At 64.7% G+C, this 22,261-nt stretch overlaps 1 protein-coding gene across 6 annotated transcripts; it reads left to right on the plus strand.

The window, feature by feature from the left end:
* The first annotated feature begins 1,385 nt into the window (after positions 1 to 1,385).
* Arhgef16 (Rho guanine nucleotide exchange factor (GEF) 16) lies at positions 1,386 to 22,261 on the plus strand. Of its 6 annotated transcripts, none has more exons than XM_013035758.1 (16): positions 1,386 to 1,483; positions 8,115 to 8,234; positions 10,028 to 10,630; positions 12,692 to 12,737; positions 13,526 to 13,695; positions 14,867 to 14,923; positions 15,295 to 15,455; positions 17,601 to 17,753; positions 17,863 to 17,992; positions 18,498 to 18,572; positions 18,837 to 18,929; positions 19,849 to 20,000; positions 20,273 to 20,461; positions 20,854 to 20,927; positions 21,286 to 21,387; positions 21,678 to 22,261. In XM_013035758.1, the coding sequence occupies exons 3-16, from the start codon at positions 10,046 to 10,048 to the stop codon at positions 21,815 to 21,817; spliced, it is 2,127 nt and encodes a 708-aa protein (XP_012891212.1). In that variant the 5' UTR covers positions 1,386 to 1,483; positions 8,115 to 8,234; positions 10,028 to 10,045; the 3' UTR covers positions 21,818 to 22,261. The 6 variants fall into 6 exon arrangements, with proteins under 6 accessions (XP_012891212.1, XP_012891232.1, XP_012891205.1 ...); XM_013035778.1 differs by lacking the exon at positions 1,386 to 1,483 and adding an exon at positions 1,782 to 1,800; XM_013035751.1 differs by lacking the exon at positions 1,386 to 1,483 and adding an exon at positions 2,349 to 2,425.

The following is a 22,261-nucleotide window of genomic DNA, read 5'->3' on the forward strand; positions in this document are numbered from 1 at the left end:
GCCCCACCTCCACTAACACACGGGAGCCTGGCCCAGGCCTCTCCCGGCCTCTGACTCATCCCAGGCCAGCAGGAGCCTTTGCCCACTGCCCTCTGGCTGGGCAGGGCCACCTGTGGGAGCCCTGCCACGCATGAGCGGGCCCAAGGCTGAGGCCCTGAAAAGGAAAGTTGCCCACTGTGTGCCTCCCGCTGGCCACACATGCTGTGGCACCACCGACGGAGGTAGCAAGGCAGGCAGGGCCCCTGCCCACTCCTTCTGGCTGTGGTCCTCAGCTCCTGGCCCAGGACACTGCTACTCTGCCTCGAGGCTCCAAAGCCTGAGAAGAAGTCGGAAAGATGCCAAGCAAGCTCCATGGATGGCTGCACAGGGCTCAGGTGACGGACAGGGGCAGCTGCTGCCAGTGATGGGCGCTCACCTCCACTCCCGTGCCAAGGGACCCTAGGAGAAAGTTCCCCAGTGCAGACTACAGGCAGCTTAGCTTTGGAAGGTAACAGTGACGAGTGTGCTCCGGCCCAATGCCTGGCACCAGGGCCCAGGCCACCAGGATGAGTGGCCCGAAGCCTCCATGCCTGGTGCGGGCTTCTGAGACAAGTCCCCCGAGCACGCAGTGTGGAGGCAGAGCAGTACCTGCAGGCCTGAGTGACCAGGTCAGGTTCTACTCAAGGGCTGGACAGGAGAGCAGGAATTCCTGTGCAGGTCTGGAGCCCTCAACTCCAGACCCCAGTTTCTCCACCGGTGCTGGTGGTGCAGTGCCCGCAATGGCCTCAGAGAGGCAGCAGTGAGCCACTTTTTCTCGGGAGCTGCTGGGAAGCAAAAGAGCCACCCTAGGTGACTAAGGGTGCCCGGTGAACTCTCAGTAAGATGGTGGCTAGCCTGTGTCCACCTGCACCCCGGGGTGGGCACCACACACCTCCAGACAACTGGGCTTCAGGCGACACGTGGAGGGCTTGGGAGAAGAGGGTCCCACAGACCCTCCTCATGCTGTCTCTCCCACACACACACCAGCCCCCAAGAAAATGCCAAGATCCCCAAAATCCTCTGGGCCTAGAGAGCCAGTGCTGGTAAGGGGAGGCTCTGCTTCCTAGTTAGACAGCGCCCTGACCACCGTGCCGAGGTCAGAGTCGGCCGGGGACCCAGGTACTAGCTCACTGTGGGTGTTGTTCTCACCTGGCCACAGCCCCTTCCTGAAAGGTCAGAAAGCGGACTGGCACGCACAACACCTCCCGGCAGAGTTCTGGGACCCCGGGCCACAGCCGTGAGTCCCCAGGCACCAGGCTCCTGCTGTGAGCTGGGCACACAGGAGGAGCTGTGGTGACAGAGGAGAGGGCGTGCGCTGGGTCCGCTCTGACGCTCTTGGGAGCGTCATTGTGCAGTCCATGAGCCACCTGTGTTCAGAGTCCTATCAAGAATGGCCAAGGATGACACAGCAGGGCTGAGGAGCAGGTACGCTGCGACTTGTAACAGGAAACCGCCGACCCGGGAGGTGAGTAGCCCCAGCTCAAAGCCGTCCAGGCAGGATGGCGTCAGCTTCCTGGAGCCGGCATCGGCCCCACGCTGGCTGCACCCTCCCCTCTCCTAGGGGCAGGAGGCACCCATCAGAGCACACTGGCCACATCGAGCAGCCGCGGCCTTGAGAGGCTCCTTCAGCCCTGCTCCTGCCCCTGCTCCTGGCGGCACAGCCCTGGGGCTTCCAGCTCTCCACAGCCTCAGCCAGGCTCTCACCTGGCCTCGCTCACACCTCCGAGCGCGCACACGAGTGCGACCATGCACGGCAGCAACGTCTCTGTCCCTCTGCCCCAGGTAACTGCTCTGCGCGTGTGGCCCTGGCCTGCGCAGCACCCAGTCCCTTCCCCAGCACCGGGAGCAGTGGGCCGAGAGCCAGGCCAGGCACAAGCACCCGCAGGGCTCCGGGGAGGCTGTGCCGCTGGCCAGTGTCTTCCTTTCCCGGCCTCAGGCCCTCGTCTGTGAAGTGGGGTGTGGGGGCGTCGGCCTGGCCCCTCCGGGCGGCGGTGAGCCCGCAGCCCCGCTTCACAGAATGCGGAAGGCCGGGCTTCCTGGAGGAGGAGGCCGGCGGGGGAGCCCAGGGCAGGGATTGGCGCAGGGCAGCCGGGGGCAGCCGAGGCCGTCCGGCCCCCAACCCCGAGGCGCGCGGCCCCGTGGGCGGGGCGCGGGCCCGCTCGGGCGGGGCAGACGCGGGAGGCGTGGCCAGCAGGCGAGGCCCCGCAGGTGCCCGGGCGACGCCCCGCCCCGCGGGAGTCCACCTGCCGGGCTGGGCCCGCCCCGCCCCGCCCCGCCCCGCCCCGGGCCGCACAGGAAGTGGGGAGGGCGAGGAGGGCGGGCACGGGCCGCCGGCCGGACCGCGCGCCTGGCTGCCCGGCGCGTCGCTGCTGCTCCGCCCCGTGGCGCCGGCGGACCCGGAGGACAGGTGAGTCGTGGACGGGGAGCGGCCGCCTCGGGGGCCGGCGGGGCCCCCTGGGCCCAGGACCACCGTGCGCGGCCCGGGGTCTGCCGCAGGCGTCCCGCCGCCCCTGCGCCCTGCGCCCAGAGCGCCGCCCTCGCCGGCCCGGGGAACTGCGGCAGCGCGCGGGGCCCTCGGCGGGCGCAGGAACCTCGGCGCGGGGCCCTCGGCGGGGGCGGAGATCTCCCCGGCGCGGGGCCCTCGGCGGGGGCGGAGATCTCCCCGGCGCGGGGTCCTCGGCGGGCGCGGGAACCTCGGCGCGGGGCCCTCGGCGGGAGCGGAGATCTCCCCCGGCGCGGGAACCTCGGCGCGGGGCCCTCGGCGGGGGGTGGGGATCTTCCCCGGCGCGGGGTCCTCGGCGGGTGCGGAGTCTCGGAGCGCGGGGCCCTCGGCGGGCGCGGGAACCTCGGAGCGCACGGGGATCTCCCCGGCGCGGGGCCCTCGGCGGGGGTTGGGGATCTCCCCCGGCGCGGGGTCCTCGGCGGGTGCGGAGTCTCGGAGCGCACGGAGATCTTTCCCGGCGCGGGGCCCTCGGCGGGCTGGGGACGCTTGGGAATTCCCGGGTCAGGCGGGAGCGACCCCCGCGTCTTGCGGGGTATTTGCTTCGCCTGAGCGCTGAAGGGGGCAGGGGGCACGCGAGTCTCCCCGCGCCCTCCCCGCCCCGGACCCTGGCGCAGGGGGGGGGGCGCGGCTTCCTCGGGCGCCCGGAGGGGCAGGGTTTGCTTCCACAGCCGTGGGTGGGTCCCTTACTTACCAGCCTGGACACCGGAGCCTTAGTTTCCACCCGTGTGAAATGGGAGGGGGTAGGGACGGGCCCTAGCCAGCCTCCCGAGTGAGGGGCGCAAGGGTCCCTTTCCTTGCTGCCGACTAAATAAATGGGGGTGTGGAGGTCCTCGTGGGGCCATCGGGGCCAGGTCCTGCCTGGCATCTGCTGGACTGGTGGGAGGGTCTCAGAGGCTGCTGGTGGCTCTCTTCCCTCAGGCCACCCTGGCCAAGGGCCTCTGTATGTGACCTCCGGTTCGGATGGTGCTCAGTAGGAGTCACTTAAGCCTCCCGCCTTGGTGTAAATAGAGGTAACGCGAGCGCCTCTTGAAGGGGCCAGGTCAGCTACTGAGCACCTTCCATTCGGGGGACACAAGCCAGACCATCCCTGCCCCTACTTGGGGTCCAAGGAGAGAACTGGACGTTTACTCGGGGACCCAGCCATGGTGGGAGGAGGGGTCCTGGGTGGCTTCAGCCCTAAGTCACAGGAGCTGGGCGTGGGGTGGCCTGAGCTACTCCCGGTGCTCCACACCTTCCCCCCTCATGTCTGTAGGGCGGGACCCTTGCTGAGAGGGGTTCTCAGGCATTAGCTCCACAGGAGCACCCCACGGGGCAGTTGCCAAGGGCACAGTGGTGAACGGCCAGGGTCCCCACAGCTTGTGCCTGAGGAAGGCAGTCGGCTTTGGCATTTGGGTGGGGCAGGGCTGCCCGTTTGCTGGAGGTGGGGGGGGGAGCAGCAGCGTTGGTTTCAGTTTCTGGATCTGGTCTGTGGATCTGGTCAGTGTCGGGCTCCGTGTGGCCGGGGGCACTTGTGCTCAGGTGACTGTGTGTCCCCATCGTGGTGGACAGGTCTGGAATCTGCTTACCGGGGGTCCCTGGCTTGGGGACAGTCATCTAGGTCAGAGTGGGACCTGGCATCTTACCTGGCTCTCATTGGCCAGCGTTCTGACCCAGCAGGTCACTTTCCTCACCTGTCAGAAATGGAAGAGCTTCCAGAAGCTTGGGGAGGGCCAAAGACAGTGGGTGGGACGGCAGTGAAGGACACTGGTTTACCACGGACAGACACGGCCGTGCAGAGCCTGCCTCCTGCCCAGGTGTGGGCACGGCCGTGCCAGCCCGGCCTGCAGTGGGGCCCGGATCTGTGGGATGGACCTGGAATGGACTGGGAGCCGTGAGTGGTGCCACAGGCTGGGTGTGTGTGTCCAGAGCTAGGCAGGCCCGGTGAGTTCCCCCACCACCACTGGAAGGGACTCAGGTTAGTGGCCACAGACCTTTGTTCTGGCTGCCTTTTTTGCTGTAGACCTGTCCTGTGTACTGTGGTTGTCTAAGATGGCCACGTCACAGGATGCCAGGACTGGTGACCACCGCCAGTGTCACCCTGTCCCCTGCCCAACAAAGCCGATCCAGAGTGAGAGTCACTGAGGCTGAGCCCCTGGCCATCTTGCCAGTGGTGCTGGTTGATGTGTGTTGTGCTTTACAAAGCCAAATCCTGCCCCCAGTTGATGTGGTTCGCCCAGGCAGAATTACCCGAGTACAAGGGCGCCATTGTGGGTTGGGGCTAGAGAGGCTGAACTCCCCCAGATAGGGTGGGGGTAGCTGGAGCAGAAATGCCCAGGGCGGGGCTGCCCTGACCTGGAGAGGGAGGCTCCCGGAGGGGCCTGTGTACCCCACTCAGGGTAATTTGGGTCTAGATGAGCAGCTTTAAGGAGTGATAGCCCGGGCTGGGAAATCAGGCTCCTAGGGGAGCGGAAAGGCTGGTATGAGTGCCCGCCAGGGCCTGGGAAGCTGATCTGCTGGGAAGAATCACTAGAGAGCTGGGCTCAGAGTGGCCTGCCTACCTCAGGCGGGATCCAACATACAGCCAGACATGCAAGGCACAGGCCGCTCAGCACTGGCAGGCTCACCTAGGAGAGGGGGAGGGGGGGGATCCTTGAGGCATCCAGAGGCAGACCCCGCCCTGCTCCACCTTCTGTTCCCTGCCCCACGGGACAATAGCGTGGGTTCCAAGGCACCCATCCTGGGGAAGGGGGCTTTCTAGCCCACCCCCTGAGCCGAAGCAGCAGGAAGACAGCCCCCAGATGCCCCCGCACAGGTCTGTGGGCCTCTGTGGAGCCACCCTGGCCTGCGTCTGCTTATGTTACGCCAAGACTTCACGCGGGTCAGTTCTCACAGAGTGCCGGGCTTCTTTCTCGAGACACAGAGCCAGGGTGCGGAGACCAGGGCAGAGCCAGTGCCCGTGTCACACATCAGCCCCTCAGCTCAGGAGTTGCACCCCTGTTAGAATCGCCCTGCCCCCCCCCATGGCTCCCAGACTTGCGGGGAGAGAGGGATGCGTGCCGAGCCCTCACGACTGTGTGTCTCTTTGGAGGAGCTTCCTGCTCGGGGAACCTGGGCCGCCCTCACTGAGAGTCCCCTCTGCTTCTGTGGCCTGGGGACTTCGTGGGGCGCCGGCCGCACTGTAGTAGGTCCTGTTGCAGGGGACAATGGAGGGAGACACCGCTCTTGGCCTGGCTCTGCTGGTGTCCCAGTGAGAACGGATGGAATGCTCTGCGGACACCAGCCAGCTTGGAGGAAAGATGCCAGACACACGCGATGGAGTGGGGGACCGGAGGGCCTGAAGGACGGATACTCTGCAGGACAGATCTCCTACAGGACAGAAGCTGTGCTCCCAGTGTGTGGCTGAGCACACGTCCTCCCTCTTGCAGAAAGCAGAAGCAGCCTGCTAACTGTCCCCAGCAGGTGTTTGAGGAGAGCCTTGAGCCTGAGACAGAGGCTGACAGGAGAGTGAGTGTGTGTGTACACGTGTGTGCATGCACACGCACGCATGCAAAGAGCCAAGCCCCCATGGCCAGCCAACAGAGGAAACATGCACAAGAAAGAGCAATTCTTTTCCCCTCGGTTAATAGAAGCTGTGCATCCATAAGGCAAGAACAGGATGCAGTGATTGAAAAGCAACGGGAGGGCATGAAGACCACAAGGTAAGAAACAGGGAGAAAACTTCAGAGGTTTCAGTACTTACGAATAGACGTTCTGGAAGAGAAGACAGAGTTGAGAGAAATTACCCAAGAAATGATACAAAGCCTCACACAGCACAGCCCAGACCATCAGAGCCAGCAGATCAAGAATCCCACCAGACGGCTGTGGCTCAGTGGTAGAGCACTTGCCTTGCATGCCTGAGGCCCTGGGTTCGATTCCTCAGCACCACATAAGAAAAAAGCCGGAAGTGGCGCTGTGGCTCAAGTGGTAGAGCGCTCGCCTTGAGCTGAATTGCTCAGGGACAGCCCCCAGGCCCAGAGTTCAGGCCCCACAACCGGACCCAAAAAAAAAAAAAAAAAAAAGAATCCCACCAGACACCTCGCTGAGCCAGTGAACATGGAGGGGCCCGAATCTCCCCAGAGCCTGGAAGGACTCGGGAGGTCTCTTCAGTACCACGGAAGACATGGAAAATGCTTCCTGATTCTAGAAGAAAGTAATCTTCAGCAGGAACTTTAGACTCGCCATAGTTTACCAGGCAGTGTGAAGAAGGAAGACATTCTCAGACACTCAGATCTGTCCTCCTCCTTCCTGAGGTCAGTGCCCAGGAGTGCTTCGCATGGAGAGGGATGAGGCCCGGGGCCCAGGCTCCAGCGTGGAAAGATACGGAAGACCTGGATGGCCCGAGGACCAGGCCCGGGCCCAGAGGATTGCCCGGAAGCAGAAAGTGCTTCCTAAGCACATGGAATGTGTGCATGAGAAACCGGAACACGGGGAAGTTAACAGAGGAGAACGGGCTGCGGAACTGAGGGAAATCATTAACAGGCAGGCCAGGCCTCCCGCCACCAAGGGCTGTGTGGCCCAGGCCGTGTTCAGAGACAGCCAGGGAAGAGCTGGAGTGCCAGCCGGCAGTGCTGGGCTCTCCAGACAGGGCAGCCCTGGGAGGGGGCAGGGAGGTCAGCAGACCTGTCCGTGCTCTGTGAGCAATCTGTGCACGCAGTTCGTTCATGTCATTGAAAGCTTCACAGCTGAGTGCCCAGCAGGCTCCTGGCTCCTGGGGGAGGGGCAGGTGCCCACATCCCAGGGGGGACATGGGCAGGTGGAGCCCCAGGCCCGTGGGTGTGGTGCCTTGCGGGAACTGGAGGTCACGCCTCGTTCCTGGCTCACCTGACAGGTTCCCGTCTGGGCACCTTTGGGCCCCGGAGCAGACTTTGCCCTCTGCTGGGTGGGGCTGCCTCCCACTGGGCCTTGGGCACCGGCTCAGAGAAAGCTGATAGATGTTTATTTGGTAGGAGATGAGGTACCTGAGCAGCTGGGGCCCCTGTGCTTTCTGACGACCTGGTGTGCCCCCGGTAAGCGGCTGCCCTCTGAGCCCGGCAGTTCGGTGACTTCAGATGGTAGAAGTCGGAACTCAACTGGTTTGTTGTGCGTTTACCCTGTGAGGGTGCAGCCCAGCCCCGCGGCTGGCAGTACCTCATCCCAGACTGGCGTTCCCAGGGGAGGAAGGCCTGGTGTGGCTGCTGTTGTCCTCAGCCTGTGACTTGGAATGTCCTCAGGAATGCGCCCTCAGAGACAGCCAGGGCTCCAGCCCCCTCCCCCGCCCGGCCTCAGCCAGCCTTCCTGGGACCGCATTTTTTTAGCTTTAGCAGGGCACCATGTCCTGTGTAGTGGGAGAGCTTGGTGGCTTTAGGGGCTGGGCAGGGACCGCCAGCCAGCTTCCTGGGTGGCCCACAGCTGCCTCAGCTGTAGGGCCAGCCCCACCCTGCAGGGAGAGATTCCTAGGCCCGGAGTGGGGGGGGGGGAGGTAGACTAGGGCTGGGAGCTACTGAGCTCTCAATTCCAGACACTGTGCAGGTCAAAAGCTGCGGTCACCCCTGGGCTCGGAGAGGTGCCAGTAGCCCTGGGAAACCTTCCTTTCTAGGTCCACCAGGAAATAGCAAGGCTGTGGTGGCTTGGCGCTCAGCCCACAGCCTCCCCACTGATGTGGACCCCCGACTCTGCCCGTCACCCCATCTGAGACCGGACACCAGCATCAGACCTGGTGAGACTTACATCTTAACATCTACACTCCCCGTTGCTATTTTTAAAAAGGAGCGCGGGGTGGGATGGGGTAATCTCAGTGAGTTTGGGGGGGTTGGATCCTGCCGAGGTCCCCAGCACCCAGGTATCTCTGCCGTCAATGCAGCCTGAGGACCAGAAGTTGGTCTGACGAGGAAGGCAGTTTGGATTCAGCCCGGCCCTGATACTTGCTGGTGTGGCCCCTGCACCCGGCCATTTTGCACGCCTTCAGGAGGTAGCTGTGTCCTCAGTGTGTCCGTGTTACACGCTAGGGCCTGGGTGGAGCGGTGGTGTTCCTTGATCGTTGAGGACGTTGGGTTTCTGTTCCGGTGCTGCGGAGAGCGGATGCGGGAGGATGGAGGGGTTGGCATGAGGGTGAGTCGCACACCCAGCTTTAAGATTCTGCCTCCGGCCCTGCGCCAGTGCATCCCGCCTGTCATCCCAGCTACTCAGCAGGCTGAGATCTGAGAATCTCGGTTCAAAGCCAGCCAGGACAGGAAAGTCCATGAGACTCTTATCTCCAGTGAACCACCAGAAAACCAGAAGTGGCGCTATGACTCAAGTGGTAGAGCGCTCGCCTTGAGCTGAGGAGCACAGAGACAGTGCCCAGGCCCAGAGTTCAAGCCCCACAACCAACCAAAATAAACAGGACACATGTTCCTTTTAACCACCTTCTCCTCGTTGACAAAACCCAGTCCTGTGCCTGCTCTGCTCCCACCTTGGTCTGTGTCAAAAGGGGCTGGGAGAGGGCTGGGGCCAAGCACCCTGCAGGCAAGGAGGACAGCGACCCGTCAGTGGCAGTGGAGAAGACAAAGGGGTGGGGTGGGGTTTCGGGGACACAGCAGCCCAGTGGGACTGGCCGGCATGTCCATGGGTGAGAATTGATGGCCCACAGTGGCACTGCATGCTGCAGGGGCGGCTGTAAGGCTGTGGCTCCGGTCCTGGAACCCTGTAAACACCTCAGTCCCCAGCTGGCTCCACACCCACCCTGGTCCCTGCCACCGGGTCCACCATGGCTCCTGAGACAGCTTGTCGGTCCCACCCCGAGCTCACGGGTTCCAGTGTGGGCATGTGGCCACCATGGAGAGGCGGGGGGGGGGGGGGGGTTGATCGTCAGTCATGGTGGTGTGGAAGGTGTGCCCCAGCCATGGAAGGGAGAAGCAGCCAGGCCTAAGCTTAGGTTGCTGTGTCCCGGGGCCGCCAGCCAGCCAGCTTTCCTCGGGGACCACCAGGAAGGCAGGGCTGGAGTCACTGTCGGTCATCTGATCAGGGAAATGGGATCGTCTTCACCTGGCCTCCGATAAGTGGTTTTAGAAGACCTGTGGCCACCAGGTAGCATCGGGAACTGGCCAGGATTCTTTCTAGTCCTGGTCTGCAGGACTCAACTGTCTCTTCCTGTCCTCGCCCAGGACTTGTGTGCTACGGGCATGGAATGCGGTTGAGCTCCGCCACAGTCTTACCCCACCTCCACCCCTCGTCCCTCAGCACAGAGCCAGTGGCTAGCACAACCCCAGGAGGGGCTCGGCCTCCGTCCTCTGATGAGCTGTGGGCAGGAGCTGGGGTGAGCCGTCCCTGGCTCCCAGTGCAGCTCCGGTGGGCTGTGGCGTCTCCCAGGGACACGCCCGGGGACAGGTTGAGCTGATGGCCAGCTCCACGCTTGCTTAAATCCCCAGCCTGCTGTGTCCCGGGGGCTGTGCACAGGGCAGATGCTAAGGATGGACGTCGCAGAGAACCATGCGGGGAGGCCCCCCTCACCCCCTCACCTCTGTCCCCCAGGCCCTGCAGCCGCCCAGCATGTCACAGCGGCACTCGGACAGCTCTTTGGAGGACAAGCTCCTGGAATACCGTTTCCACTCCGAGCTGCGGCTCGATGCCAATGGGAACCCCGCATCTGGTCTCCCCATGGTCCGGGGCTCCCTTAGGGCCAGGACCAATGCTGCCTTCGAGCCCGAGGCCTCAATGCCACTGGCATCGTCCACGGAGGACAAGGAGTCGCGGCCTATTATCCTGAGCACGCAGAGCCCCGCGGCCCTCAAGATGGGCACCCAGCAGCTCATCCCCAGGAGCCTGGCCGTGGCCAGCAAAGCCAAGACCCCAGCACGACACCAGAGCTTTGGGGCAGCCATGCTCAGCAAGGAGGCGGCCCGGAGGGACCCGCAGCTCCTCCCGGCACCCAGCTTCTCCTTGGATGACATGGACATGGACACAGGCCCCAGGGGAATGCTGAAGCGCAACCTGAGGAATCAGTCCTACCGGGCGGCGATGAAGGGCCTGGGGCCACCAGGCGGTAAGGGGGACTCCGTCCAGCTCAGCTCCAAGCTCCAGGCTCTAGCCGAGGAGTCCAGCCAGCCTTCAGCCCGCTGTCCAGCCAAAAACAAGGTAAGGGCAGCCCGGGGGCTTGAGGGGCAGGGTGGTGCCCGGGGCTTGAGGGGCAGCGTGGTGCCCGGCTGGCTCTCCTCCCTCATCTTGGTGGCTGTTGTGAATGAGCCCTACTGAGTGCAGGCTGCTGACCAGATTGTTCTGGCTGAGCCCAGAGGCCGGCAGTGAGGGCCAGCACCCTGCCCTACGGGGTTACAGAGGCTCAGCGGGGTCAAGAGTCTGGCTGCCTGCAGATCACGTCCCCACCCGCATCCAGAGTGGACAGCAGGCCCTGGCGACTCTCTGAGTCTGAGCTGAACCCACCCTGTCCAATGCCAGAACCAGTCCCAGCCTGCCCTGCCCAGGGGGCTCCTGACCGACTGGGAAGGGAGGTGGACAGAGCCCCAATCTCTAGCCCTGGAGGAGTCTACCCCTCTACCATTCTGTCCATTTCCCAGACTTCCCTATCGGGCCCTGAAGCTGGGCAGGCTCTACCTTCATCCCTCCTGGGGTAGTTACTGCAGCCCGGAGGTGTGGGGGGGGGAGGAGGGGACTTTCGGGGCTCCACCCCAAGAACCCTTTGAGTTACCTGCTTTCTGTGGCTGAGGGCCAGGCCCTAGCAGGAAGGCTGTGTTGAGAGAGAGTTGCCTGGCCCCTGGGCACAGTGTCCTGTCTCCAGAATAGGGCTGTAGGGCTTTTAGGGCCCCGCCTATCCTGCTTGGTCCTATTGGGCGGGGTGTGGCAGGGTGGCTCAGGCTCACAGGGCAGGAGAGCCTGCCGGGCACCTCCACAGTGCCTCCCTCAGCCCGCCCGGGTGCCCCCCCCCCGGTTCCCGTGGATGAGGGGGTTGTCTGACAACTGTCCTGCGGTGCACTCCAGGAGCAGGGGGCACAGAGTTTGGGCCCAGGGTCCACTTCTCCTGGCCCTGGGCCCTGGCTGGACCCTGGAAGGAGCCGAGACTGCGTGTGAAGGTGGCAGCTGCCGGGCAGGGCCACCTGGACAGGCCCTGGGCTTTTGCCGGAGGCCAAGGTGGGGCCTGTGACCCCAGCGCCCTTCCCTGCCCACCTGAGATGCCCGGACCCCCAACACTAGTGGAACGTCCACAGTGGGCCCCTATGCCCCAGATGCAAGGGTAGCACCGTCTGCCTCCCGGGGCCAGGCCTGCAACCTCTCCATCATTCGCTCCCTGATGACCCCACCTGCGCTCATTTCTTGAGCTCCAGGGCATGCCCTGCTCTGGGTACAGGCCCCATCATTGGAGAGCCCCAGGATCGAGGAGACGCAATGGGGGTGCCGAGGTCCAGCAGGGGGCGCAGAAGAAGCCGCTCCTCACTGCTCAGGCCCAGGCTGGGCAGGAGGCTGAAGCAGGGAGGTCGGAGGACCAGGGGAGGGCTGGGAGGAGGCGGTGGGCGGCCCCAGGTGCTGAGGGAGCCGGGCCAGGTGTGGCTGGGAGCGCCTCCCTTCCCCAACCAGCAAGGGGAGTTTTCAGGCCCCAACTGGTTCTGAGAAACCAGAAACCGGCCTCTGCCTTCCTGGAACCGGACCTTCCAAAGCCTGGTGTCCTGGCCAAGTAGTGGGCTCTGAGTGGGCGGCTCGGGGTGAGGCCCCCGGGGCTCAGCCTCCTGGTCCCCTCTGCTGGCCTGCAACTTCAGTGGGCAGCTCGGGGTGAGGCCCCCGAGGCTGGGCCCCCTGGTCCCTTCTGCTGGGCTCCTTTAGTTTGTGCACTACCTGACCAGTGCGAGAGATCAGGCAGTAACCAGCTGGCCTGTTCTTGCTACCGCCCCAGGTCCTACCCCACGGCCCCATCTCGGTCCTCTGCCTGTCCTGGCTTCCATCCAAGCCTTCCTGTAATCTCAGGGGTCCCCCCTCCACCAGGAGGCCTGCCTGGATCTGCCCAGCCTTGGTCCCCATTTCTGCCTGCTCCAGCCCTTTCCACCCTTCCCACTGGTCCTGGCCTCTGCCTGGCGGTCCAGAGGCCCCGGTGAAGCGGGACCCCCTCTGTGTGCTCAGCCAGGCTCTTTCCCATCGTGGGGTCCCCGTGTCCCCCACCCTGACTGACGGTCTGTGTCTCTGTGTCTGCAGAGGACCCTGGGGCGGAAGCGTGCACAAAAGGGCTCCTTCAAGGACGGTAGGTGGCTCCTGCGGCCGCCGAGGCCTTGCCCTTAGTCAGGGGGAGCTGGTCTGGATGATGCCGGGGAGCTTGGGAGTCCTTCCGGGGGCAACGTGACTATCACTACCAGATCTCATCCTTCCCGTGCGACCCACGCGGGGGGAGGGTCACCCGTGAGCACCTGGTGGAACTAAGGCCAGATCGTGGGGTACACTCTGCGTGTGTCTTCCAGGCCCGCTCTGGGGGCTGGGGGGCGGAGGTGGGGGAGCAGGGATGGCCACTGTGCACCTGCTGAAGACTGCAGTCGCTTGGCCAGGTGGAGGCCATGAGGCCTGGGAAGGATTGGGGGCTCGGGTGCCCCCACCCAACCTCAGAGACGTGCCGTGATGCCGTGGTCCTGGCAGGATGTCCATGGCTAGGAGCGAGGACCGAGTCTTCCTCGACCATCTCAGGGAGACCTGAGCAGTTCTCCAGGGCTCGTGGCCAGCTTCCTGGGTGCTGCAGGGACGGACCCACCAGGTGGCACCCAGCACCCCCCAAGCCCGGCCTTCAGAGGCCCCTTGGCCCCTCCCAGGCCAGGCATAACCTGTCCCTGCATGGCTCCCATTGGTCAGCTCAGCCCATTCATCACTGGGCTGCCAGCTGACTCCCTGTTGACCCCACAGGGCCACAGGAGCCAGCGGGGAGCTTCCCTGGGTCCCCTGCAGTGTCCCGTGCTGTTGGGGAGTGGGAAGTGTAGGAAGCCTTCTGCAGGACTCAGCTCCTTCAAGCTCCGTCCCCTACAGTGACTCTGCTCTTCTTTCCAGACCCCCGATTCTACCAGGAGATCCGGGAGCGGGGCCTGAACACCAGCCACGAGTCCGATGATGACGTGCTGGATGAGCCCCCAAGCCCCGAGGGGGCCCGGAGAGTGGACACCACCATCGTCGTCAAGAGCTACCGGCCCGCTCAGGTCACCTGGAGCCAGCTCCCGGAGGTAGGGCCCATGGCAGAGGCCAGCCAGGTGGAGGCCACAGCAAGCCCCCTGCAGTCACTGGAAGGGAGGGCAGTCAGGGACCTGATTTGGTCCTCTGTCATCACCCCTACTCAAACGTGCAGGGTACGTGGTGCGGGCCCCTTGGGCCCTCAGCTGAGGACCGGTTCAGAGGATCTGGAGGAGGAGGGGTATTTAGCCGAGGAGGGGGACCCAGGGCTTGGAGCCAGTGCCTCACTTTGGCTTCCACAGTGAGCCAGGCCCTCTTGTGTCTGGAAAGGGAGCCTGTCTTGGCTGTGGGAGCCCAGGGCACTGCTGTGGATGGAAAGCAGAAGGGCCGTGGCTGTGCAGGGAGGCTGACTGGCTTGCCCTCTGTCTCAGGACCGTGGCGCCCCTCCCTGGCTGTCTCTATGCTCTGGGCGGCTGCTGGCACACGCAGCGGGGCAGGGCCGGGTGGAGGGGGGAGTGTGGGTGCACGCGTGTTCTGTCTGCGGGGTGTGGATCCGTGTACATTCCCGCCCCTCAGCCTGGGCGGGGCCCAGAACACTGCGCTCTCAAAACGGTGCTCGATATCAGACCCTGGCTGGGTAAGAAGCCTGGGCACCGTGGCCAGACTGTCTGTCTAGTCGAGAGAAGAGCAGTCATGACGGTCCCGGATCCAGTATGGCCGGGCCCGCTCTGCAGGGACAGGGCATGCCACAGCTTGTAGGAACTATGCTCTAACCAAGGCTGCCTGTGGGCCACAGGCCCCAAGGGGCGGAGAGCACTGGCAGTGCCACCAGGCTGGCTCCGTGTCACTGTCCCGCCCCCAAGCCCTGACGCACACACCTGCCCGGTGCTGTTTGCCTGTGTCCCTGCCCGGCACTCTTCTCCCTGGGTGGGCTTCCAGCTTCCCCACCAGGGCAGATTTTGGGAACAAGATCCTCCCACCTGCGTGTTGACTTAGACACCTGTCACTCCTCCTGGGCTGGCCCGGCTCTCCCTGGGGGTTCAAGAGAGAGAGGACCAGCCAGCTCTGAGCCGATCACGGGCAGCTGCAGGGGTTCTGGGCAGGGCTGGCTTTGCCTGGCCTCCTCCGGGCTGCTCCGGCCTCACGTCGGCTCTGGTCCTCAGGGGGCTTGGGCTCGATTCCAGGATGTGCAGTCTGTAACTCCCAGCCCTCTGCCCTCCTCAGGTGGTGGAGTCAGGCATCTTAGACACGCTGTCCACGGAGGAGCGCAAGAGGCAGGAGGTAAGGGTGCCGTCGGGGGCGTCCTGACCATGGAAGCCACACAGCACCTGGGTAGGGGGCAGAGTGATGTCCACCCACTCGTCCAGTTGGAGTCCATCATGCTGGCTGAGTGTTGTGGCCTTTGCTTCAGGCCAGCCATTCTCTGAGTCTTTTCACAAAGCCTCAGCCAGCCAGGATAGGGGCTCGGCTGAGCCAGAGTCCGGAGCTAGGGAGGGTCCGCTCAGCTGGAGAGCTAGCGGGCTGTCCCGGGATCCCTGGTCCTCCCCCACCCCCCCCCACCTGCCGCCCAGAGCACCTCCTCCCCCTCAGCTCCTCTGCCCTGAGCGTACGTTCACGGGGGCAGAGCGCTCACCAGTCTGCTCCTGCCACAGGCCATGTTTGAGATTCTCACGTCTGAGTACTCCTACCTGCACAGCCTGAGCATCCTGGTGGCCGAGTTCCTGCAGTCCCAAGAACTGCGGGCAGCCATGACGCAGATGGAGTACCACCACCTCTTCTCCAACATCCTGGACGTGCTGGCCGCCAGCCAGAAGTGAGTCTCTCTCACCCAGCTCCCGTGTCCAGACCCCCTCTCAAAGGCAGGACGTCTGGGCAGCACCCCCCCCCCCCCGTATCAGTCAGCACCATGGTGGCATCAGCCGGCTCTGGGGAGAGGGGCTGCATCTGGGGATGGGACTGTGAGGAGCAGCCTCCAGGAGCCAGCCTGGGTGATGGGCTGAGCACTCGGGAGAGGTGGGTGATTTCCACAGGGCAGCCTGCTCCACAGTGCTGGCTGCGGATGGCCGCCTGGCCAGGCATTGCCACGGGCGCTCCCCAGGCCAAGGAGCAACCTCAGGTTTCAGCCCAGGTCATGTTCTGCGCAGTAGTGTCTGGTGGCTGAGCTGTGCTCTGGTTGCAGGACCCAGAGGTGGAAGATGGGCCAAATATGCAGCTGTAGGCCTGCAGAGGGGTGTGTGTGCATGTGTGCGTATGCATGCGTACCATGTATGTGCCTTGCACGCGTGTGCATTTCTGCAGTTTGTATACATTGTGTCCCATGTGTCCATGTATACACGTGTGTGGGCTTGTATGAGCACTATGCTGGTGTGTATGTGTATTCATTACACGTGAGCATTATATACATGCCTTATGTGCATGTATGTGTGTGTGCGTGGCTGTGTCTCGTGTGTGTGCTCGTGCCAGTGCATGGTGTGCGTACACACGTGTCTGTGTGAACATGTCTGATCGTGTGTGCACATGTGTGTGTGTGTGTATGCCTGTGTCCATCTAATTCCTCGAGGACGCAGCCCAGGTGGGCCTGAGGTGGGTGAGTCATGGCGCTCAGGCTTCGAGGCTGGGCTCTGGGAACATGGCTGGAATCAGCCTCGTCTCTCCCAAGTCCACCACATCTGCTGCCTGTGGGCGCGTCCACCCTCAACGCCGGGAGATGCAGGGCGGGGGGGGGGGTTCCTCTAGAGCTGTGGTGTCAGAAGCTCCCCACCCCCGACTCGGAGCTGGTTGAGGAGAGATCCGCCCCCCGCCCTCATCTGGTCTCCCTGGTGGAGTCCCCTTTGTGGAGCAGGCTGTTTGCCTCCGGACTCCACAGGCTTCGGGCCAGTCGTCCCTGTGTCCGGTGGGACTCTGGCTGCCTCCTCTGGCCTTCTACAATGGCCTCCCCTGGGGACCAGTGCTATTTTGGGCCAGTGGCTGGTGGTCCACTCTTGGAAATCCCAGAGTCATGTGTGTCAGCTGACTGGCCCGGCCTGAAGGCAGCTGGGCCTCTGCTTTCTCTGACCTATCCACAGGATGTCCTGATCTAGCATCTCGTAGTCCAGGGCTTCCCAAGGGCAGAGGCCTTCAGAGTGTCCCTGGATACAGGGAGGGCACGGCGGGGCCCCCAGGGACACTTGTCATGTCCCAGCCAGTGAAGAGATTTCTCAGACAGACAGGTCCAGCAGTGGGCAGGGCAGGCCCCCCCAGGCCTCGAGTGGTAGTCGGGTCTCAGAGTCTGGCCGTTCTAGTGACTGCAGGATAGACAGAAGGCTCCACACCCCGGGCAGCCATTGTTGGTCCAGCCAAGACTAGCAGAGCCCCGAGCCAAGCTCTGCTGGGATCAGCTCACTTTGTCCTCGTCACCCCCGTCCAAGGCCTGGCTCAGAGAGGAGCGGAGGGCTTCCTTCCCTTCAGGTGTGCCAGCCGGGCCCTCACGGCCTGCGTGGGCCGTCCCTCAGAATGCCCTGGAGCATGGCCTGAGCTGGCCTGGCAGAGCTGCCTCGCATGCAAGCCTGTGTCCCTGGAGAAGGCCCCCTCCCTCGTCCTTCGGAGCCCCGCGAGGCCCCTTGGGGCCTAGGAGGCTGGGAACTTCCTCTCTGCTCTTGAGCTCGTCCAGGCCACGTGTGCGTCTGATGCTGCACGGGTGGTGGGGAAAGGAGCCGATCTGTGCTGTCTTGGAGGGGCCCTGGCTCCCAGCACACGGTGGGACTGCGGCGCGCCGGCCTGTGCCGTTCAGCTTGAGATCTGACCCGCCGCACGCCTGCTTTATGCTGCCTCCAGGAGCGTGGATCCTCTCGTGTGAATGTGTGTGTGTACACTCACGTGCCTGTGTGGGCGCACATTTGTCTGTGCATGCCTGTCTGTGTCACACACATGTACACGGGCCTCCAGGACAGGCCCTCACCCCCCCCCCCGCACGCCGCAGGTTCTTCGAGGCCCTGGAGCAGCGGCACAAGCAGCAGGTGTGCGTCGAGGACATCAGCGACATCCTGGAAGAGCACGCCGAGCGGCACTTCCACCCCTACGTCGCCTACTGCGCCAACGAGGTCTACCAGCAGCGCACTCTGCAGAAGCTCTCGTGCGTGCGGCCCTCGTGGGGGACCCCCCCCCCCCCCCCCCGCCTCTGCGTGGGCCGCCCCCAGGGCTCCCGCCCCCAGCTGAAGCGACGGCCCTGCCTTCCGTTGCAGGACCAGCAATGCCACCTTCCGCGAGGTCCTGAGGGAGATCGAGAAGCGGCCTGCGTGCGGAGGCCTCCCCATGATCTCCTTCCTCATCCTCCCCATGCAGAGAGTCACCCGGCTGCCCCTCCTCACCGACGTGAGTCCCCTGACGGACCCCCGTCCACGCCCGCGGTGGGGGCCCTCCCCCAGCCAGGCGCTGCCCCTCCCTCTGCCCCTCCACCCTGGCTCTGTCGGAGTGATTTGAAATGATTGCTGTGGCCTGCCGAGTGCACACATGCACGAGTGCGCCCGTGTCCACACGCGTGTACCTGCACACCCAGGCGTCCACACGCGTGTACCTGCACACCCAGGCGTGCATGTGGTACAAGCCCAGCTGGGTGCCCACAGTCTCTCGAGGAACCTCAGACCTTAGAGCCCTAGCGGTGGGGCACCCACCTCCACCCTCGCTTCCCTCCAGCAGGAGAAGACGGCCCAGATGGGCAGCAGGGGTGTGGGGCGCTACGCCTGCTCCCCTCAATCTGGCTTGATACGGTGAAGGCCTGGCGTGCGGGCCTCTGGTGACACCCAGCAGGAGTCTTCTGGGGGCCATTGCCCCTGTCCCAGTCCTGGGGAGCCCCTTCTCACTGCTGCGTCTTCCCCAGACACTCTGCATCAAGACTCAGGGTCACCCTGAAAGGTACAAGGCCGCCAGCCGGGCACTGAAGGCCATCAGCAAGGTGAGGAGTCAGGTGGTGGGGGCGCCCTGCCCTGCCTGAACAATCCCCCGTTTCCACGCCACCTCTGCTCCCCCAGTCCTCACTCCCCCCAAGTTCTCCCCAGCTCTCCGTTCTCCCGGTCCTCCTCCCCCCCCCACCAGCCTGGTAGCACCGTGCGGGGCTGGAGAGGCTCGGGGATCACCCCTGCCAAGCTTTTCACGCTGCGGGTGGAGAAGCCGAGGCCAGGGCCGGCCCGGCCCCGCTCACTCGTGTCCACGCCTGCAGCTGGTGAAGGAGTGCAATGAGGGAGCCCACAGGATGGAGCGCACGGAGCAGATGTACACGCTGCACACGCAGCTGGACTTCGGCAAGGTCAAGGTGGGTGTCCTCGGGGCCAGGCCCCTGCCAGCACGCCCCTCCTCCCCCCGCTCCCCGCAGGCCTCCCTCTGCGGTCAGGGGCCATGGAGGGTGAAGAGGGGCCTCTGGGGAGTGCCCGGCCTAAGCGTCTCCCCGCAGCCCCTGCCCAGACCCCTGGCGTTGCCCACCCAGGATTGCATTCTGGGCATCCCCAAGGACGCTGACCTGAGGACCAGCCCAGGCTTAGTGAGGCTCAGGTCCTGTGGAAGAGCCAAGGTACTTCGCCTGGCCTGGGCAGCCCGCGGCCCCTCCCGTCAGAAGGGCTCAGGCCTCATTTGCCACAGAGCCCTTCGGCGAGCCACCGCCCCCCCCCCCCGCCTGTGTGGCCTGTGCCACCCGCGTGTGGTCCTGCCCGGGCCTCCCGTCCGGGGCCTTGGCCACTCTGTCCACCCAGAGGTGTCCTGCGTTGTGCATTGAGTTCCAGCGCCCAGGGCGGCCTTGCGATGGAGCCTGTGAGGGCTGGAGAGGGCAGGCGGCCCCCGGGGGGCTCGGTGGACTTGGTGGATGGGGTGTGAGGGTGTGGAGTATTTGCCCCTCCCCCCTGCCTCCTCTTCCCCCCCACACACACGTGCACCTATGCTCAGCTCTTCTCGTGTTCGAAGCGGGCAACTGATTTCAGGCCAGGCCTCTGAACCTGGGCTCCACCCCAGCCCCGCGGGGATGTTGAGCAGCTGCCCAGCAAACCTGTGGCCTGGCTGGAGGTTGGACAGAGCTGTCCAGGCCCCTGGGCATCCAGGGCACGTCAGCCAGTTGCACGAGCTTTGTGTAAAGCCCCTGCACACTTCGTGGGCCCTCTGTCTGGCAGCCGGCCGGGCACCCCATTTAGGGGTCCAGGGGTTGTGCTGCTGGCCAGCTGCCCACCTGACTTGTCTGTCCCCAGTCCCTTCCTCTGATCTCTGCCTCCCGCTGGCTGCTGAAGCGGGGGGAGCTGGTCCTGGTGGAGGAAACTGGGCTTTTTAGGAAAATCGCCAGCCGGCCGACGTGTTACCTATTCCTGTTCAGTGACGTATTGATCATCACCAAGAAGAAGAGGTGGGCGCCGGCCCGTGGGCCCAGGGACGGGGGGAGGTGAACACACCAGGCCGGGGGCCCGGCGACGGGGCAGACAGAGGCCAGGGGCAGAGAAGTGTCCCGAGGCCCGCTGACCTTGGCACTCAGCCCTGTGCCATACGGGCCGGCCAGGTTGCTGCTGCGGCACACAGGGCTTCTGCGGGCCCTGGGCCTCTGCCCCCGGGCCTGGGGCCTGTCTGGGCAGTCCCTGTGAAAGGGGGCTCCACCGACACCCCCTCCCCACGTCCCCACAGCGAGGACAGCTACCTGGTCCAGGACTACGCCCAGCTGGAGCATGTGCAGGTGCGGAAGCTGGAGCCGGCGGAGCCCTGTGTGCCGGCGGGCGGCAGCCGCAGCTCCTCTGTGCCCCACCCCTTCCAGGTGACCCTGCTGCGTAACAGCGAGGGTCGCCAGGAGCACATCCTGCTGTCCTCCGACTCCGCGTAAGATGGGTGGCAGCTCCCGGGGCGGGGCGGGGGGGGGGGCGCTGCTCCAAGCACCTCTGTGTGCCCGCAGCCTGCCTCCGGGCACGTGTGTGCTGGGGCCCGGGCATGCAGGGCAGGAACCACAGAGCGCTAGGCAGGGATGGAGTGTGGGAAGGAAACCTCGTCATTATCGGGTGAAGTCGAAGCTCAGAGGCGGGGAGAGCCAGGCAGCAGACATAGACAGTGCTCTCCAGGGCACGGCCATGCAAAGGCCCCGAGGTAGGAACACCTCGCCCAGGAGCCGCAATGTAAGGTGGAGCAGGGGTCGGGAACGGCAGGCAGGTTAGCATGGCAGGTCCAGCATGGAGGGGGAGGGGGAGGGCCTGGCTCACGTTCCCGTCCGCCCCCAGGAGCGATCGCGCCCGTTGGATCACAGCGCTCACCCACAAGGAGAGACAGTGGCAGGGCCTGGACAGCAAAGGAGGTGGGTGTGGGGCGGGCCTGGCCAGAGAGGGGGCAGCTTCCAGCCCCGGGCCGCAGCCCTGCCCGCCCCAGGCACTGGGCCTCCCTCAGAGAGCTCTCCTGGGTCCAGACTCTGCCCTTTTGTTGGGCTTTAAGGGCAGATTCACTGGACCTACAGCCAGGGAAGCAAAGGCCACAGAGTAGAGGAGGCTCAGGGCGGCCATACTCTCTGCCACTGCTGGGGCCTTTCGTCACCAGAGCAGGGTCTCCCAGCCGGGGGTGGGGATGGGGGTGTGTGTGCTGGGCTGCCATGGGCAGGGGAGGGGCAGGCATTGTAGGGGGGCAGGCTTGTCACGATGCCTTCCCGCCCCCCCCCCCAGAGCTGCCCCAGGTAGAGATCACCAAGGCCTACTTCGCCAAGCAGGCGGATGAGATCACGCTGCAGCAGGCGGACGTGGTCCTGGTCCTGCAGGAGGAGGACGGTGAGCCGGGGGTTGGGGGGAGGGGGATAATGGTGGGCGAGGGGAGGCTGAGCGCCATGGCCGAGCAAGAGGGACCTGCGTGTTCCTCCGTCCCCCACCTCGCAAGAACTTTGAAAATGACCAGAATGAGCGGGAACAAGTTCCTCGGGCCTTGCCTGAGCGGGAGGGGTCCCCCCCACAGGACTGGGGTGACGCTGGGAGGGGCGGGGAGCTCCATACGCAAACCTCGCGTCCGAGAGCTCCGTGGGGCCTGCCGTCCCCTGCTGCCCCTCACTGCCCCGGCTCTGCAGGGTGGTTGTATGGAGAGAGGCTGCGGGACGGAGAAACGGGTTGGTTCCCCGACGGCTTCGCCCAGACCATCACCAGCCGCGTGGCCGTGGAGGACAATGTCCGCCGGATGGAGCGCTTGCGGGTGGAGACGGACGTGTAGCCGGCTGAGACCCAGCCTTGACCAAGACGCTGCTCCGCCCGGCCCCAGCGCACGCGGCGGCCTTGTGCCCAGGGCGCTGCCCTGGCCCCGTGCACCCAGATGTGGGGCCAAGCACAAGCTGTGTGCGCTCTGCGGAAGGAAGATGGCCCTGGGCACCCGGGACAGTTCTCAGGGCACGGCTCCTGCAGCGCCGGCCCCAACCAGCTCCAGATGGGCCCGGCTTTCTGGTCCCCATGCGCCCTCCTCACTGGGGGCGGCTGTGCCTTGGCTGGCCATGACGGAGCACCACAGTCTCGGGTGGGGACCACGGCCTCTTGCCCCTGATTGGCACCCAGAGCGGGCCGGGTGCCAGGTGCCCGTGCTGATGGACAGCGGGAGGAGGCGCCAGCAGGCAAGCTGGGGCTTCAGAGGTTTAAATGACAGATGCCATTAAAATTGAGATGT

Source organism: Dipodomys ordii, unplaced genomic scaffold, assembly GCF_000151885.1.
Source record: "Dipodomys ordii isolate 6190 unplaced genomic scaffold, Dord_2.0 Scaffold6, whole genome shotgun sequence".
In the NCBI taxonomy this organism is placed as follows: Eukaryota; Metazoa; Chordata; class Mammalia; order Rodentia; family Heteromyidae; genus Dipodomys; species Dipodomys ordii.

Bases quoted from the DNA above. Each gene is read 5' to 3' on its own strand.
- Arhgef16 (XM_013035758.1), top strand. From the start codon at position 10,046: ATGTCACAGCGGCACTCGGACAGCTCTTTGGAGGACAAGCTCCTGGAA. The intron at 13,696-14,866 runs GTAGGGCCCATG...TGCCCTCCTCAG, and splicing joins CCTGGAGCCAGCTCCCGGAG to GTGGTGGAGTCAGGCATCTT. The intron at 20,001-20,272 runs GTGGGCGCCGGC...ACGTCCCCACAG, and splicing joins ATCATCACCAAGAAGAAGAG to CGAGGACAGCTACCTGGTCC.